This window comes from Phyllobates terribilis, unplaced genomic scaffold (genome assembly GCF_046119375.1).
Source record: "Phyllobates terribilis strain yellow unplaced genomic scaffold, ASM4611937v1 Scaffold_11__3_contigs__length_659146591, whole genome shotgun sequence".
Taxonomy (NCBI): Eukaryota; Metazoa; Chordata; class Amphibia; order Anura; family Dendrobatidae; genus Phyllobates; species Phyllobates terribilis.
Window position 1 is genome coordinate 327,474,992 of NW_027362771.1, and position 16,790 is coordinate 327,491,781.

The 16,790-nt window shown below is 43.8% G+C and overlaps 1 protein-coding gene across 1 annotated transcript in view; it reads right to left on the minus strand.

The window, feature by feature from the left end:
* Positions 1 to 2,936: 2,936 nt before the first annotated feature.
* The window catches only part of LOC141166194 (neuronal acetylcholine receptor subunit alpha-3-like), a 148,116-nt gene continuing 134,262 nt past the window's right edge, over positions 2,937 to 16,790 (minus strand). The window contains exons 5-6 of the mRNA XM_073652651.1: positions 5,987 to 6,992; positions 2,937 to 3,497 (exon numbers count right to left, since the gene is read on the minus strand). Of these exons, the coding sequence (XP_073508752.1) occupies positions 3,375 to 3,497; positions 5,987 to 6,992 (1,129 nt within the window). The 3' untranslated portion in view covers positions 2,937 to 3,374. The remainder of the gene's footprint in view (positions 3,498 to 5,986; positions 6,993 to 16,790) is intronic.

Genomic DNA, 16,790 nt, shown 5'->3' on the forward strand with positions numbered 1-16,790 from the left:
ACCTGGGCCTTTGTATAGAAATATCTAACAGCAGCAGGAGGCAGAATTGGAATGGAGCCTCTTGTGCTATGTGCACTGCAGTCTGTTATATACCCTGCCTGCCTATACACCTTGCCTGCCTGATATCTCTGCAGATGGATTAGTCCTCAGAAGGACTGTTTGTTAAGATGGATATGTGTAATGTAAGGTTTTTCTTCCTACACTACCTAATACACAATCAAATCTGTCCCTGACACACCAGCAGCTCTCCCTACACTGTCTGATCCGGAGTGACTGTGACAAGCATGGCGGCGCCAAATCTGATATAGACCTGATGACGCTGTGCGGCCAGCCAATCACTGTAATGCCCACAACCAACATGGCTACGGCATTACAGTGCATGGCAGGCAATCCCTGCATGTTCATTGGCTCTCTAAAGAGCGCCGAACATGCAGGGAAGGGACCCGAGTTCCCGCCCGAGCAACCCGGAAATGCTCGCTCATCACTAGTGGTCATTCAATTATGACCTTATTTATCAACCAGAAAGCTTTGAAAAGCCCACATGTAGCACTATATTTCCACTGCAGTCAAAAAATCTGACTGTCTATGGCTTCTGGGAGCCAGCACTGTGGCAATAAGATGATAACCAAGGTAGATTCAATCTAAAGAATAGTTTTCAATGATGAGACAAACCCATTGTCATTATTTACTACAATACTCTGCTAAAATTAGCAGCTTGAGTTTTATTACCTTTTACATAAGTTCAAAGCCAGTGCTCTCTAACTTCTCTGTGCCTGAAGGTTTCTTTGAGACCTGGTGATATATTTTGAGATTGCTGTTGAAACTGGGAAATTTGTTAAATATACTATGTACAGGGAGCTCTTTTGTTACATTTATTTGTTAATGTCACTTTTTTGTAGATAAATTACATTGTAATACAATGTTTTCTGCACTTTGCTAAATTGATTAAATCATTGATTGATTACAAAAATAGCCATTATTCAATTGCTTTTAGTCATAAATCAATAATACACATGAAAATAAGCAACTTTGGTAATATATCTTATCAGAGAGAGCTGCTTCTTTCTCCTCCATGACTGATAATTCATTCTCAAAATTCTAAATTTACAGGTAATATCTGTTTTTCGTGAAGACAGATTGTTACAGTACTAAGATAGGAGATGGCAGCTGCTACTGATAAGATTCTGTATATACCGAAGGGGGAGGAAGAGGGAGGAGCTCTGTCTCTAGCCCCCTCCCCCCGCTATCTCTACATAGAATCTCATCAATAGTAACTGCCATCTCCTATCTTAGTAATGTAACATTATCTGTCTTCACAGAATACAGATTTGACCCATAAATTGAGAATTTTGGAAATGAATGATCAGTCTTCGCAGAATAAGAAGCAAATTTCTCTGATAAGATATATTACAAATTTGCTAATGTTTACATGTACTATTGAATTATGAAATAAAATTTTAAATAACAGGTACGCTTTAAGTATTAAAAATGTAACTTTTTTCAATGTACGATTAAACCTCCCCAAACGACCAGCTATTTGAGAAGACCTTTAGCCAGACCAGATTTTCTATGAAATCGTTTAAGGTTTACCATATATTATTCATATTCGCCATCTTCTTCGAGAAAACCTGCCCCTATAATACCATTTTCAATGCAATTCTCGCTGTCAACTCAAAGACGTGTCACTTTATAACGCTAACCTACCAGCATCCATATTTTTTAATCTTGTTATTATGGGCAACTGTGTCATGTGATCACAGTCTGGCTTCTAGTCCATAGTATGCTCACCTGTATAGACAAAAAAGCCATTCCCCTCTATGAGAAATTCTAGCAGACTACTGTATTGCATCATCTATCAAATACTACCTGGTAGCTCTTAGAAAACATACCTCCAACTCTTAGAGCTCCATTTTCTTTTGTTTATCTTTATACCCCTCCATGAATGAAGTTCTGCTGAAGATATCATGTTTGTCCTGTCTAAAAGACCAGCGCAAGAGAGCAATGATGTAATAGGTGAGTATCTGACTCACACTGCCTCTCTGTACTATCTGTATATGTTGTTCAGAATCTCCAGTGTATCCTATGAGATGCAGATTAACACAGCTCTCCTCCTCCTAACAAGGAGAATCACAAGCAGGAGGCAGGGGATAGTGTTGTTAAAGCTGTAAAGGATTCAGAGCAGAACTACTGTAGTGTAATGGGACTCCAACCAACCTGACCAAAATGACACAATTCATTGGCTTACAATAGCTGTTCTTATAAATACTAATGCACCAATTCATCAAGGGAGCTGGAGTCAGACGCTCCTGATTCATTAAGAGGCATAAACCTCTTAAAGAATCAGGAGCGTTTGACAAGTGGTGTACACCAACGTGTGCCTCGACACTAATCTTACTCCAGTCAGCAACTGGAGTAAGATTTCTGGCATAAGGAACACCACAGCTCATCATGGGTTAGAGGAGAGCTGATAGAAGGGTTGGTAATATGACAAAGATAAACTCCTTGCCCCACACAGACAGCTGGGACCTTATCGGAAAGGTGATAATCATTTGTGCTTTACTCCCAACAATTACTAATCATGCAGGAGGTTAAACCAGGAGTTCAGGGCTGTCTGACATTATAAGTCTCACACACTGAGAAACCTGCTCTAAGCTATTGTGGGGCGTGTTCTTTTCCCTGCTTGTGATTGGCTAAGGTCACACAGGGAAAAAAAGTACACAATCCCAGCTTTCTGATAACACCCACTTGGACTTTATGAAAATTAACTCAATAGGTGTCAAATATTCTGATATCTAATTGCTAATATCTCCGCAACAAAGAAGCAAAAAAGAAAAAGTTTTATTTCACTCTGCAGTCACTATTACATTGTGTTCAAATGTGTACATTTTTGTCCTATAGGGTTGCAGCAGTGGAAAATACCACACTCATGTTCCCGGGTCCAGTGAACTTAGAATGTAAATACATGTTTTTTACTACCATGTTTTAACATATGGCATCATGTCATTTAAAAAAAATGCAACATACCGTAACATCCCCAGGTTTTTTGCTACAATGTGTATAAACTTTTGTTACAAATCCCACTATAGCTGTATATCTGTAAAACCACTGTGTACGAATGTATCCATCTGTTTGTGTAGCTGGAAGTTTATGTGTATTGTATATATGTATCGCTTATGTAACAGTCAGCATACAGATTCATAGCAAGATTGAGGCACCGCATATAAAGAAGATTCTGTACAATTTTATTTATTTATCCTAATCTCCATGCCGTAGCCTCTTAATTATACATATTCAATGTATGATATTCACAATTAAAAGCATCTAGTGCAATTAATACTTTTCATGTTTAAATACTTTTCTTTTTTAATACTTCATCAGTCACCAAACACAAGTGGTTGCAGAAACAGTCCAACAGTGCCCATAATGCAGACCAGTACAAACACCCAGAGGAAGATGCGGTCAATGACCATGGCGACATATTTCCAGTCATTTTGGATCTAAAGATAAAAAGAACATCAAAATGAATATTATTTTATACAATCTAAACTTTAGGAAAAGTTCCATCCTAAAAGTTTTTTTTTTTAGAACTATGGCCTCTTTCACTGGTCATCTCAGTGGCTCCAAAACACTGAAGATGTGCAAATCTTTCCAAGATTGTTTTTCTCTGTAGGTTTCACTCCTGATTTTGGAATACAAATACTAATGTAAAATACTGACCACAGTACTGGCAAGTGAAAGTGCTTTGAATTTTGGACTTCATTTCAAGCTATCTTAATTCTATTTTTGAAATACTACTCGAGGTTATTTAGCTTGAGCTAATACATGTTAAAATCGCAATGAACAAATATATTCATGGAATGTATAGAGATCTGTATAATGATGTTTTTTTATCTAGACCTGTAGCATTTACCATAATCTTAAGGCCCCCATGCAAATTAGACTAATGTTTGCTGATATTCACAGGTTCAGGTGATCACCTAATGTGTATGAGGCTTCCGACTCTCCCCCGACAGGTAATTGTCATGAGGGTGTTGGGACTATTGGCGCTAACCAGGTCCCTGGGACTAGGGGCACCCTAGTCTATCCCTGTCCCCCAGATTACTCCTCAAGGTGGAGACGCTGGATTCAAGTGCTTTGCTATGTTCTAGTTTCAACCCCAATCTGTCCCCTCCCCAACCCAGGGTAGTGGGAAGCTGAAGTGTATAGGAACACATTAACCAGACTAACAAGCGAAGATGGACAGGGATAAATGAAAATACCAACCATACAAAATACACACACCAAACAATAGAGTGGGATACAGGGGAGTTAAAGGAAGGAGAAACCAAATAGGAAAAAATGAGGATGTGCACACAAACAAACTCCAAGCAACAATCTCCTGAACAAATCCCCAAACGCCAACTGCAACCACTAACTACACCTCCAACTTCAGAACCAGGGAGTAAAAACTAACACGGGCAAACCCTAAGTGCCAGAGGCGAACATATTTAACAGAGGGGAGTGGCCAACACCGAACAGCTGAGACAATCCAGGTAGGAAAGCTCTAGGAGCTTCAACTGAACAGATTAACCCTTGAACTGCTAGCAAGAAAAAACCTGCACTGTTTAATAAGATGGTGAAGTACTTCTAACCAGTGCAGAAGTTCGTGAAACCAGACACCATGGTCTTCTGGCCCCTCTCTATTGCAGTATCCCCAATAGAGGAAGATAACATGTCCAATTTCAGACTGTTGATCCTTTTTTCCTCTAAGGCCACAGCCCCACTATCAATATTTGGTCAGTATTCGGTCAGTATTTTTTCTCAGGAGTGGGAGCCAAACCCATGAGTGGGTGATAAATGCAGAATCGGTGCACTTGTTTCTATTATACCTTTTCTCTGATTGTTCCTCACCTGGTTTTGGCTCCCACACATGAGAACAATTACTGACGCAATACTGATCAAACACTGATAGAGGGGCCGTGGCCTAAGAGATAATCCCCAGAGATGTGAGGCAGTGGCTCTTTCATAGACAAGACAGGAGTAGTTGGCAGAGTAAGTCCTACTATGTATAGTTGAGATAGGCAAGATAGATGCACGCTGAACCATCAGCCAAACCTTTGTTCAGCCGACAGCACTCTAAAGTGTATGGGGGCTTTTGAAGGGGTCTGTTATAGAATGAAAGCTCTTGGGGGTTGTTTTGTCATTTTGAATCAACACTGCGGGATAACAGGATGAACTTGATGGTTAATTTTCCACCTTATTAACCATTTACTATCACTGCTAATTGATCAATTCACAATCGTTGCCATTGGCTAGCTTCAATTTCATTTTAATCCTATATAAGTGACAGAAGTATACTGGCTTTGAGCAGTGGGACATTTTCACTACGGTTCTCTGCCTTTTAAGCTGTTTCGTTCTTCAGTTTTAGGAGCCGAAAAACATCCGTGACAAAGCAAATGCAAAGGGCCCCATTCCTTATCACTATGTTCGTTTGCTTTTCTTTTTTTTATGCAGAAAGATGTTCTGCATGCTGGGTTTTTTATTCTGTTTATTCTGCTTTAGTTTATGTTCATTTTGTAACAAATCTGTTTTCTATACGAATTCTGTTTTTATGTTCCAAAAATAGAACAGAAAAACAGAACTCAAAATGTAGGTGTGAATAGAGCCTTTAAGGATTTTTTGACTTTAGGATTCATTTTTAACAATATAGAAGTTAGTGGATCTTTATGTTTTGGAAAGCTCACTAACTTTGTAATCTGGATATCTTCAAAAGTAAATATATGGCTGATATATTGGTATATTGCACTGCTCACAAAACACACAGCACAGTGTCTTCTTAGTACTAGTTACAGAATTATGGATTGTTTGCACTACTTTTTATTGGTAATAGCTGTCCTCGTAAAATCAGATCACATGACCTACCTTTGTACTGAGGTGCAGTCTGTTCCTAAAATGAAGTAGCTTTGTAGAGAAGCATGCATGTGTATATACAGAAAATCCCTCTTACCTCTTTGGCTTCATTTTGTACTCTCATGTTCCCTGCGATAAAATGGACGTTTTCAATGGCCTCTTTTAGCTCTGATGATAATATTGAATTTGAGAGGAGATTGTCCAAGGATTCCATACTGGACCCACGGGTAATGTTGCAGGCAATGTCAGATGTATACAATTTTTTCATCTGTCCACAAGGGCAAGAATTGTCCTGGCAGTAGAACTGCTCATTACAGCTTCTAATCTCAGAACTGCTGATGCTACTTATGTTGAAGCTATCTGTGATAAAATGAGGTTTAACGGCATTGACATTTTCTTTCAATGGTCGAGTCATGAGCATGATTTTCGGGAGTTTCTCCAAAAAGATTTTCTTGACCCATTGGGGCATTGTGTGCGTTTTGGGAGTTCTGTAGTGCACATTGATTACAAAAACAGTAATAACAATAGAAAGGGTTACAAATATCATTGTAAAAAGCAAATATTCACCAATCAGAGGAATCACCAAGGAGGTGGATGGAATAATTTCAGTAATAACCAGGAGAAATACAGTTAGTGATAAAAGAACAGACATGCACAAGTTAACCTTCTCCCCGCAATCTGACGGCAAGTAGAAAACTAAGATTGTTAAGCAGGAAATAAGGAGGCAAGGGATAATCATGTAAATGGTGTAGAACAATGGCAGACGCTTGATGTATAACGAATACGTGATATCCTGGTAGATTTCTGAACAACAGTTGTACTTAATTTCATGCTTGTAGCCACGGGCACTAATAACGATCCACTCGCCGCTCTCCCAAAATTCTTTCAGATTCATTTCTGTGCCAATCATAACCAGATCAATATTTGCTTTATCATATGTCCAGGAGCCAAACTTCATGGTACAGTTCTGGTAATCAAATGGGAAGAATGTTACATCTATCCAGCAGGAGCTCTTGAATATAGCTGGTGGCATCCATGTTATTTCTCCAGTGTGTCGTAATATTACCTTTGCTTTATCATCCACCTGAAAGACCCCAATTGCGCTGAAACCATAAAGTATTTCGGTCAATGGAAATAAGTTAGATATTTGCACATATCTAGTCATTTGTAATATGTATAATACATAAAGTATATCATACAATAATGCATATACAGTTTAGGTTTCTTAATAGGCCAAAATGTCTCCCCTATAATGGTACAAAAAAAAAACAGAACTCTACTACTGTGAATCATTAATCTTTTAGTTGCTCATATTCAACTTTCAGCTGCCAGCGTGCGTTGAAGAAAGGATAAATGGTGGCAGCTGACACATAATATTAGCTAAAAAGATCAATGAGTTCCCGAGGTGACTGCATAGATAAAGGGGCTTTTGGATCCAGCTTGTGGCTATAATGTCTGGAGGAAAATAAACCTATTACACCTGCACCTCCTCTAAATTACGGAGACAAGCACTCAGAGATCCCACCATGACTTTAGCAAAATTGCTTGAAACAGCACGTGTAAATGATACCGCCGAAAAACAAGCTAAACTCATAGAGAACATTGAGTGCGAGGCGGAAGCACCATCTTGTATAGCAAAGCTAACACAGAGACCGCCTGTGCCTCGTACGCAGGGGGCAACTTGCTACAACTGCGGAGGGTCGTATCCTCACCAGAATGTCTGCCCAGTAAAAGGGGGCACCTGCCATAATTGTGGAAAACAAAACCATTTTGCAAAAGTGTGTAGATCCAAACCACAATCCCCTCATCCCACAGTACAACCGAGGTCGCAAAAAGTCCAAACGCTGCAGCTTACTGACGAGCCTCACAGTACTTATCTATTCTCAGTAACTGCAGAGGGATCTCAAACACTGCACGCACTTACCAGTCCAAGGCGACTTATCCTGATAAATGGCAGTCCGGTGGAAGCCCTAGTAGACACGGGGGCGTCAGTAAACGTCATCAGCCGTGCAGTCTATAGCCGACTCCCAAACAGACCTGCTCTACAAAGCACTAGCCTAAAGATTTTTCCTTATGGTTCAGCATCGGCACTACCCCTGTGCGGCAAATTTCAGTCAGAACTTGCAGCTGACGGGAAGTCCATCACCGACACTGTATATGTAGTAGAGTGCTCCGCAGACACGCTTCTCATCTGCAGTACTGCTATATCTCTGGGTCTGGTCAACCTGGTCAATAGCGTCACGGGTCCTTCGGCCCAACACATCATGCAGAGGTACCCCAATCTCTTTAAAGGTCTCGGTAAGCTAAAAGACGTTCAGATAAAATTGCATATTGACCAGTCAATACAGCTGTCTGTTCAACCTCACAGGCGCATCCCATTTCATGTCCGCAAACTTGTGGAGCAAGAACTGCAAGATCTGGAAGCGTCTGATGTTGTTGAACGAGTTGAAGGCCCGACCCCTTGGGTATCGCCCATTATTGCTGCACCAAAACCAAAGCAGCCTGGTAAAATCCGGCTATGTGTGGATATGCGGCATGCCAATCTGGCTATTCAAAGAGAAAGGCACATCACGCCCACTATTGATGACATTCTCGCAGACCTGAATGGTGCAAAAGTATTCTCTAAAATTGATTTAAAATCAGGTTATCATCAACTTGAGTTGCATCCAGATTCCAGATACATTACAACTTTTAGTACCCACGTGGGTTTACGACGATTCAAGAGGTTGAACTTTGGTATCTCATCTGCGGCAGAAATATTTCAGAACGTTATCAGTCAGGTTCTATCTGGAATAGCAGGAGTCCTAAACGTCAGTGATGACATTCTTATATATGGTACAACCCAAGAGGAGCATGACAGTCACTTAGAGCAAGTGTTTCAGAGACTGCAAGCCTGCAATCTAACTGTCAATCCGTCAAAATGTGAGTTTAACCAAAAGTCATTAAGCTTCTTTGGATATATCTTTTCTGAGCAAGGAGTTTCAGTAGAGCCTCAGAAAATTTCTGCCATAAAGTCAGCTAGCCAACCTCAAAATGTGTCAGAGGTTCACAGTTTTCTAGGACTAATCACGTACTGTGGACGATTTATACCTGATCTGGCCACGGTCTCCGAACCCCTGCGACTACTCATGAAAAAAGACACTCCTTGGACATGGACTACTGAACACCAAGCAGCATTCGACTCCATGAAGTCCAGTCTAACTGGCGACACCGTCATGGCCTATTTTGACCCTCTAAAGTCCACCGAGCTTATCGTGGACGCAAGTCCGGTGGGCCTGGGTGCAATTCTCACACAAGTGTCCAAAGCAGGCAACGTCTCTACCATTTCCTATGCAAGCAAAGCCTTAACAGAGACAGAACAACGCTATTCACAAACTGAAAGGGAAGCTCTTGCGGTTGTATGGGGATGCCTTCATTTTCATCTGTACCTTATGGGACATAAATTCACAGTGATAAGTGACCACAAACCGCTCATTCCGCTTTTCAACAAACATTCTTCAAAGCCTCCCCCACGACTTGAACGCTGGTTGCTCCGCCTACAGAACTACCAGTTTCGGTTGAGATACGAGGCAGGAGCTGGTAATCCGGCAGACTACTTCTCGAGACACCCAACACCACAAACTACCAAGGACGACATCCCAGCAACTATCCTTGCAGAGGAACATATCAATTTTATTGTTGCACATTCTGTGCCAAAAGCCATGACTATGGAGGAAATACAACAAACGGTGGATTCCGATCACCAACTTCAGTTAGTTATAGAGACTGTTCGATCTAAAAATTGGAGCAATTTTCTTGCTGAAGCCCGCCTCCAAACACCAGATCAAACAACCTACTTGACAGCTTTCTTTAATGCAGGACATGCTCTCTCCGTGTCTGATTCAAATCTACTGTTGCGTAACAATCGGCTGGTGATACCCCAGAAGCATCAAAGCAGAGTACTGGATCTGGCCCACGAGGCTCATCAAGGGGTGGTGAAAACAAAGCAATTACTGAGAGAGAAAGTCTGGTTTCCAGGACTAGACAAAAAAGTAGAGGCACTTATTGAAACTTGCATACCTTGCCAAGCAACTACAATTGACCATAGACGCGCACCCTTACAAATGACACCCCTGCCAGAGGGCCCGTGGACTGCTGTTAGTGTTGACTTCTGTGTTTTACCGGATCACTCCTATCTGCTGGTTGTCATGGATGACTATTCGAGGTTCCCAGTCATTGAACATGTTTCGACAACCTCTGCCAGGGCTGTTATACCAAAATTAGACAAGATCTTCTCGGCATATGACATACCGGAAACAGTGAAATCCGACAATGGACCACCTTTTAATAGCACAGACTTTCGATCATTCGCAACCTATCTGGGTTTCACTCACAGGAAAATAACTCCTTACTGGCCTCAGGCCAATGGTGAAGTGGAACGGTTCATGCAATCAATCAACAAAACTTTGAGGATCGCTACCATGGAGCACAAGGATTTACAGCAAGAGCTACACAGATTTCTTAGACAGTACAGAGCTACACCCCATTCTACTACCGGGGTACCACCCGCCACTGCGCTGTTCAACAGGCCTATGCGTGTCAAACTCCCGAGCGTTCCGCTGAGTCCTGTTCAAACACCAATTGCTACTAAGGATGCCATATCCAAACAGAAGATGAAGAGGTATGCAGATAAGAGCAGTCATCGTTGCAAGCCGCCGGAAGTTTTGGTGGGAGATTGGGTCCTTGTAAAAAGACTAAGACCTAGTGACAAGTTTGCATCACGATACTATCCTGAACCCTTTCAGGTCACACAAGTCAAAGGCACCATGGTCACTGCTCAAGATCACGGTCGCCAGGTCACAAGGAACGTGTCACATTTTAAAAAACTTTGTGACTATATCCCAGAAACAGACGAGGCAGATGGCGATGACGTCCTGCCAGGTCCCCAGAGCTCAGCAGTTCCAAGGGAGGATACTTCAGAGGACTCGGAAAGTTCATCTGGGACTGAGATGTCTCACCGCTATCCAGCGAGGGCAAATCGAAGACCGCCAGCCCACCTCTTGGACTATGTTCTGCAGTAAAAAGAAAAAAAAAGAAAAAAAACCCTTTGTACTAATGTGAATTTTTGAACCGTTATCCAGTTCTATTGTTGTTTTGTTTTGTGAGAAGAGGAGAGATGTGATGTTGTTACTACATCTGTGATTGGTTGGCTGTTATCCTTGTTTCAGTTTCTGCCTAGTAACGATGATGTAATGGGGAGGAGGGGACAAGGCAGGAGGAGGGTAGCGAGCGGGTAACGGAGAGAGAAAGGAACGGAAGCAAGAGAATAAAAGTATGGCTGTATAAACCTACCATCCAGCATCTCTGTGTGGCCTTCTGGAGTTCCTTTCGTCTGCATAACAACACCACAGATACTGTTAATAATGGTAGCAGAGAAAATAACCATCTGCTCTGTGCTCCAACTACTCTGGAAAGCCGTAGGCTGCTTCTGATGCGCTGCTCGCTGGAGGTGGGGCAACACAGGGGATGTCAAACAGAGCAATGACGTTACTTCATAGCGCCACCGACGCAGGGCAAGAGCCTCCTTCATTACAATAAGGAGCTCATACCGGGAAGCAGCGGTGAGCATGCGTGCTGATAAGTAAGATGAGTGATGCACTGTAGGATTGGGCTGAGGAGTGAAGTATTGCAGGTTGGGGCTATATTTAGAGGGACTCAGAGAAGTGTGGACTGGTAGGTGTGATATACTGTAGGAAGGGACTATTGAAGGGGCTGAAAGGACAGATATTTTTCAGGAAAAGGTGTATATAGAGGGGCTAGAAGGAGAGATGTACTATAGGATGGGGCTGTATACAGTGGGCTTTGAGAAGTGATCTACTGAGCTGTTCAGGGCAGCTTCCTACCAACTTGTTTTCCATCAGTCTCCATGCTCCTCTGACTCCAGCAAAGCCAATCAAGGAAGAGGGGGTTGAGGTTTATGCAAAACAATGAAGGTCCATGACAAGAGTGCACTGAGTGCCTGTGCTTGGTTCAACAGTCATTTTGTCCTGACAGACTCCTTTTAATAATTTTACTTTATAGCTGCATACTATTGACTACCTTGCACTCTGAAAGACCGACCACAATTTAAAGAGGTTCTCCCTTTTTCTAGCGAAAGTGGACCCCAATGGCAGTATTGGACTTGGTACAGTCATGTTTGATAATGATCAATGAGGTGGTATTTACCCTTATGTTACATGCACGCCGCTTGGTTCAGATAGGGGCGAGACAGGTTACATGAATTATTTGGAATCCTGGGGGAACCGTTACTCAGGGTGACCATAGACCATGTGCTGCAGCTTCTCTCAGGCACACAGGGGTATTGACCCTAAGGCACAGACACGTAGGTTGTTTCACTTGCTGACCAGACACACTTGACAAGAGTCCTCATAAACGGTAGAGCAGTAGCATTTAATAAGAAGCTGCACAGCCAGTGCAACTTAAGTCTTATGAGCAACAGGCTCCAGTGACAAACAGTACAGTTTCCTTAGCAGCACAGCAGTTCACAGTCTTCCCAGTAGTACAGGACAGCACAGTTCTAATGCAAAGGCACATTAATGAACACAGCATTCCTTACAGCACAGTGAGATGGAGGAGGGGGGAGGGTTTGCTGAGGGAGATGATCCCTGTGACACCATTTCTTCCAGTCCTTATCTTTTTGCATGACAACACTCTGCACTGTACCTGACCTGTGCTTAGATTCACTCCTGACTTGAATCCTTTTCACTTGCAGGGGCGCTTCTGTGAGATACAGAACACACACACACACCACCTTTCTCTTAGGCTCCAGTCAGACAGTAAACAACTTCCCCACAATCCCCTTGGGGCTCTGCTAAAACACTCCCTTTCTCCTGTGACTGTGTTAACCCCTCTAGTTGCTGGATGCTCCTGGAGCACAACACTCCCTGTCTCATGTGCTTGTGTTACTTCTAATAGTTGCTGAATGTTTTTAAAGCAACAGCACTACTTCTCCATGTCACACTCTTCCCTCCTTTTTGAATGTCGTCCTCGACATTCATCTTAATTGGTCAATCTGACCAATTCTGAGACAGTGGTGAAAGTTGGATAGCTTTATATACAAAGTGGCATTGTGAAATTGGTATAACGTTCATAAATATTGATAACAACCTAATCTTACAACCTTTTTCTTGTAGGATGGCTGTAAGAAATAAACAATTAACACAATTAAAACAATCAGCATATCTTCAGCTGGAGCTTTCCGTATGTCTTCAACCAGCTCTCTCTATCTATGCTTTAACAGTTCTTTGTTTCTACAAAGTCTTTTAAGAAAAATCAAAGCATGAAAATAAGTCTTTCCAGTAGGCAACATCTTCTATACTGCCTCTCGGTGGTGAACACCACTCAAGTGGGCTTACCTGGTCCGCAGGCAGAGATACCTGTTTCCAGTCGACAGTCCTTGGCACTTGACTTGGTTCACCAAGTATCTCATACGTCAGCATCACGGGCCTCGTCACTTCTCGAGTCGACATCCTTGTGGTGGGTTGTTCCTCAGAGACCACGGGTTCTTCGGTCCCAGAAGTTTCTTCTGCCACACTCATTTCCCATGCTTCCTCAGATGCTCTTGGAACTGCCTCTGTAAGTTCCTGTATAGTGTTGAGCCACCCCCGTAGTGTTCGAGTTCGGTTCGGTTCGTCGAACACCCGTGTGTTCGCCGAACTGTTCGTCGAACTGTTCGTCGAACACCTTCGAACACCATTAACACCAATGGCAGGCTAACACATACACATAGAAACACATAGAAAACACCTTCAAAGGTGTCCAAAAGCTGACAAACTGCTCAGAAGACACAACTAACACATGGAAAAGTGACAAGTACATATAGTCATGCGAAAAGAAAAGAGGTGGAGGAGTAAAAGGAGGGGGAGACACAGATATAGGCATGTCATGCCCTTCTAAAATCCAAAAAGTGAGAAGCCGACACGTTCAGTCCGCTCCTGCCCGTGCCACCTCCGTGTCGCCGGGTTTGTGCCAGAGCCGCGGTGAACCCTGACGGCCAGCCCCCCTCTCCCAATACTGGTGCCTGTCCGCTGGTGGGTCGAGCGAGCCCCCCTGTGGTGGAGGCAGCTCTAAGCTTTTTAATTTAAATTGTCTCTCTAATTTGAATGAATACACTTTAAATCCATTTACAAGAATCTATTGGAGGGCAAGTCTCATGCCAGCAGCCGCGTAATTCCAGCTCCAGTAGCGTCCACTAAAGCTGCTGCAGTTAAAAAGCTTTTATAAGGATCGAGCTCGGCTGTCCACCGCAAGGCATCCTACTGCCAGTCCCAGCCCCTATGCCTTGGGGTGCCTCCTGATGCTCTTCACTGAGTATCCCGTGGTCCCGAAGCATTCCCTTTGAAAAAATTAAGTGTCCAAACTACAGGTGGTGTAGCTTGCTTAACAGCCGGGATAATCCGCTGACTAGCAGACACTGCTACTAGGCACAAAGTATTTCCTGGGCTAGATGCAGTTAAAAATTTGTAATTAGATACTCTCGTTGGATGCTGAGAAAGCATTCCATAGAGTCTCCTGGCACGCCATATATGATTCTCTTAAAAAGCTTGGAGTAGGGGTCTAGGGGACCCTTTTATAGCCAAAATCACGGCCCTGTATCACAATACGTCACCTAGGCTGAAGATAAATGGAACTGTAGCACCCTGAGGGCTCGGTTGCTACAGATGTATTGCACCTCACCCAGAGGTGTGATATCTCACTCTCAGGTAAGGATGGAGTGTGGATCAGGACCCGACACCTGCATGCATTACACCACATTGCCGTGGGGCAGGGCGACCAATATGCCTCTGAGATGGGCACGACAGACCCTGTCCCTGGCTGGAGTGGGGGGAGGGAACACTGAGGAAGGGGAACCCTGTAGTACAGGAGCAGGGAGGAAGCAGTTCCTGGGTGCATTGAGAAGGGAGTATAAAAGGTGGGCACCATCTTAGTTCAGTGCAGAGAAGTCTGAGCAGAAGTGGCAGGGAGCAGGGGCTCTGCATGAGCTCTGCTCCGGAGGCGGGCCTAGTAACAGAGGCCCAGGCCTGGAAGAGGGAGAAGGAAGAGGAGCGGAGAAGGCTCCAGGAACGAGGAATGAAGGGATCCCAGGGGTGCGGACGGGCGAGTCGCCACCGCACGCCCGAATCCACCTGCGTGGAGGGGTCAGGCCAAAGGGGGAGACCGGTCCCCGAAACTAGTGGAGGCAGGAAACGACCCTCAGCTAGAAACCGGAGGCTGTGACATTTTATGTGGCGCAGCCCCTCGCTACACCCGCTAGGAAGGCACCACATAGGGTCAGGGAAACTGGCGCCAAGTTTACCAAGAGGAGGCCCGAGGCAGCCGGACAGAAGGGTTGGTAAGAAAGGCCAGACAAAGGACACACAAAGGGGGTCCTGTGAAGCGCTCCAAAGTTATCTGGGAGTTGTCTGAGCCCCTCACCTGGTGAGCACAGTACGACGTGGGCAGCCGTTACCTGCAGACGTGGTCTGGATAATAAGAACTGTGAGTAAAGGCCCTGGACTGCATCACTGACTCCGTGTCGTTACTGCTGCTGCCCTGCACCATCACCCCCATCCTCCGCATACACTGCCCTGAGGCTATACTCCTCCCGTGGGGAGTTATGCTACGCTCTGCTGCACCCACAACACCAGCCTCAGCGGTCTGCCCTGCAGCGGCGGTTCACTCTGACCGCATTCCACGGGTGGCGTAGTCGGACATTTAAACATCAAAACCACATAAATAGTTCCGCCACTGGTTTGACCACCCTGAGCCACGGAACCGGGTCGCCGCCACGGAGACTACAACCACCAGCATCCACCAAAAAGGGTCCGGCTCCGGGTGTCCCAAGGCCCAGGGGGTGCATCAGAACATTTTCATCACCTTTCACAATCACCAATGGGACAAGGCAGGGATGTCCTCTGTCCCCTCTCTTATACATCCTAGTGACGGAGCACCTGCTCTCATCAATTCGCCATAACCCCAATATTAGGTGGATTGAGGTGGGAGGCACCGAGTACAAGTGCTCTCTATTTGCTGATGATGTCCTAGTATATATCACTCAATCACATATATCCATCCATGCTGTTATGGCTGAAATAGATCACTTTGTTACATGGTCAAATTTTAAAATCAATGCAGCGAAGTCTGAGGCCCTCGATGTCTCCCTCCCCAAATCCATATAGGATTCCATCCAGTCCAACTTTCCCTTTGCCTGGCCCTCACAGGGTATCAAATACTTAGGAATTCCTATTCATAGAGACCTCTCCCATCTATGTTATCTTAATTTTGGGCCCTTTATTGAACAACTCCATACAGACCACGGTTGGCAAGTTAGAACTGTAAGATTCACTACGTGAACCACTGGTGTTTTGTGGAAAAGCACATGTACACTGTGTTCCAAATTATTATGCAAAAAGTGTTTAGGAGTGATAAGGGAAGAATTTGTTTGTCAGTTAAACTCATTGATGGTGATGTGTGTCAGGGCTCTTTATATCACTGTAAGCAATTGCAGACACCTGTGCTAGTTTGGCAGGTGTGTCCAATGAAAGGCAAGACTACTTAAGAAGGCTGTCTCACATTATTAAGCAGCCTACATTTTCTGCCAAAATGGGAAAGAAAAAGGATGTGTCGGCTGCTGAGAAGCAACAAATTGTGGAGTGTTTAGGTCAAGGCATGACTACAATCAACATTGTGCGATGATCAGGATGAAGTGTCTTGGCAATCAAGAAGTATGTAGCTGATTCACAGTACACACGTGTGCGTGCTGATAAGGGCAAATTGAGGACTCTTTCCTACAGGCAATTACGTCAGGTTAAAAGAGCAGCGGCAAAAAAGCCTTGTCATAGGAGCAGACAAGTTTTTGAAGCTGCTGGTGCCTCCAACGTCCC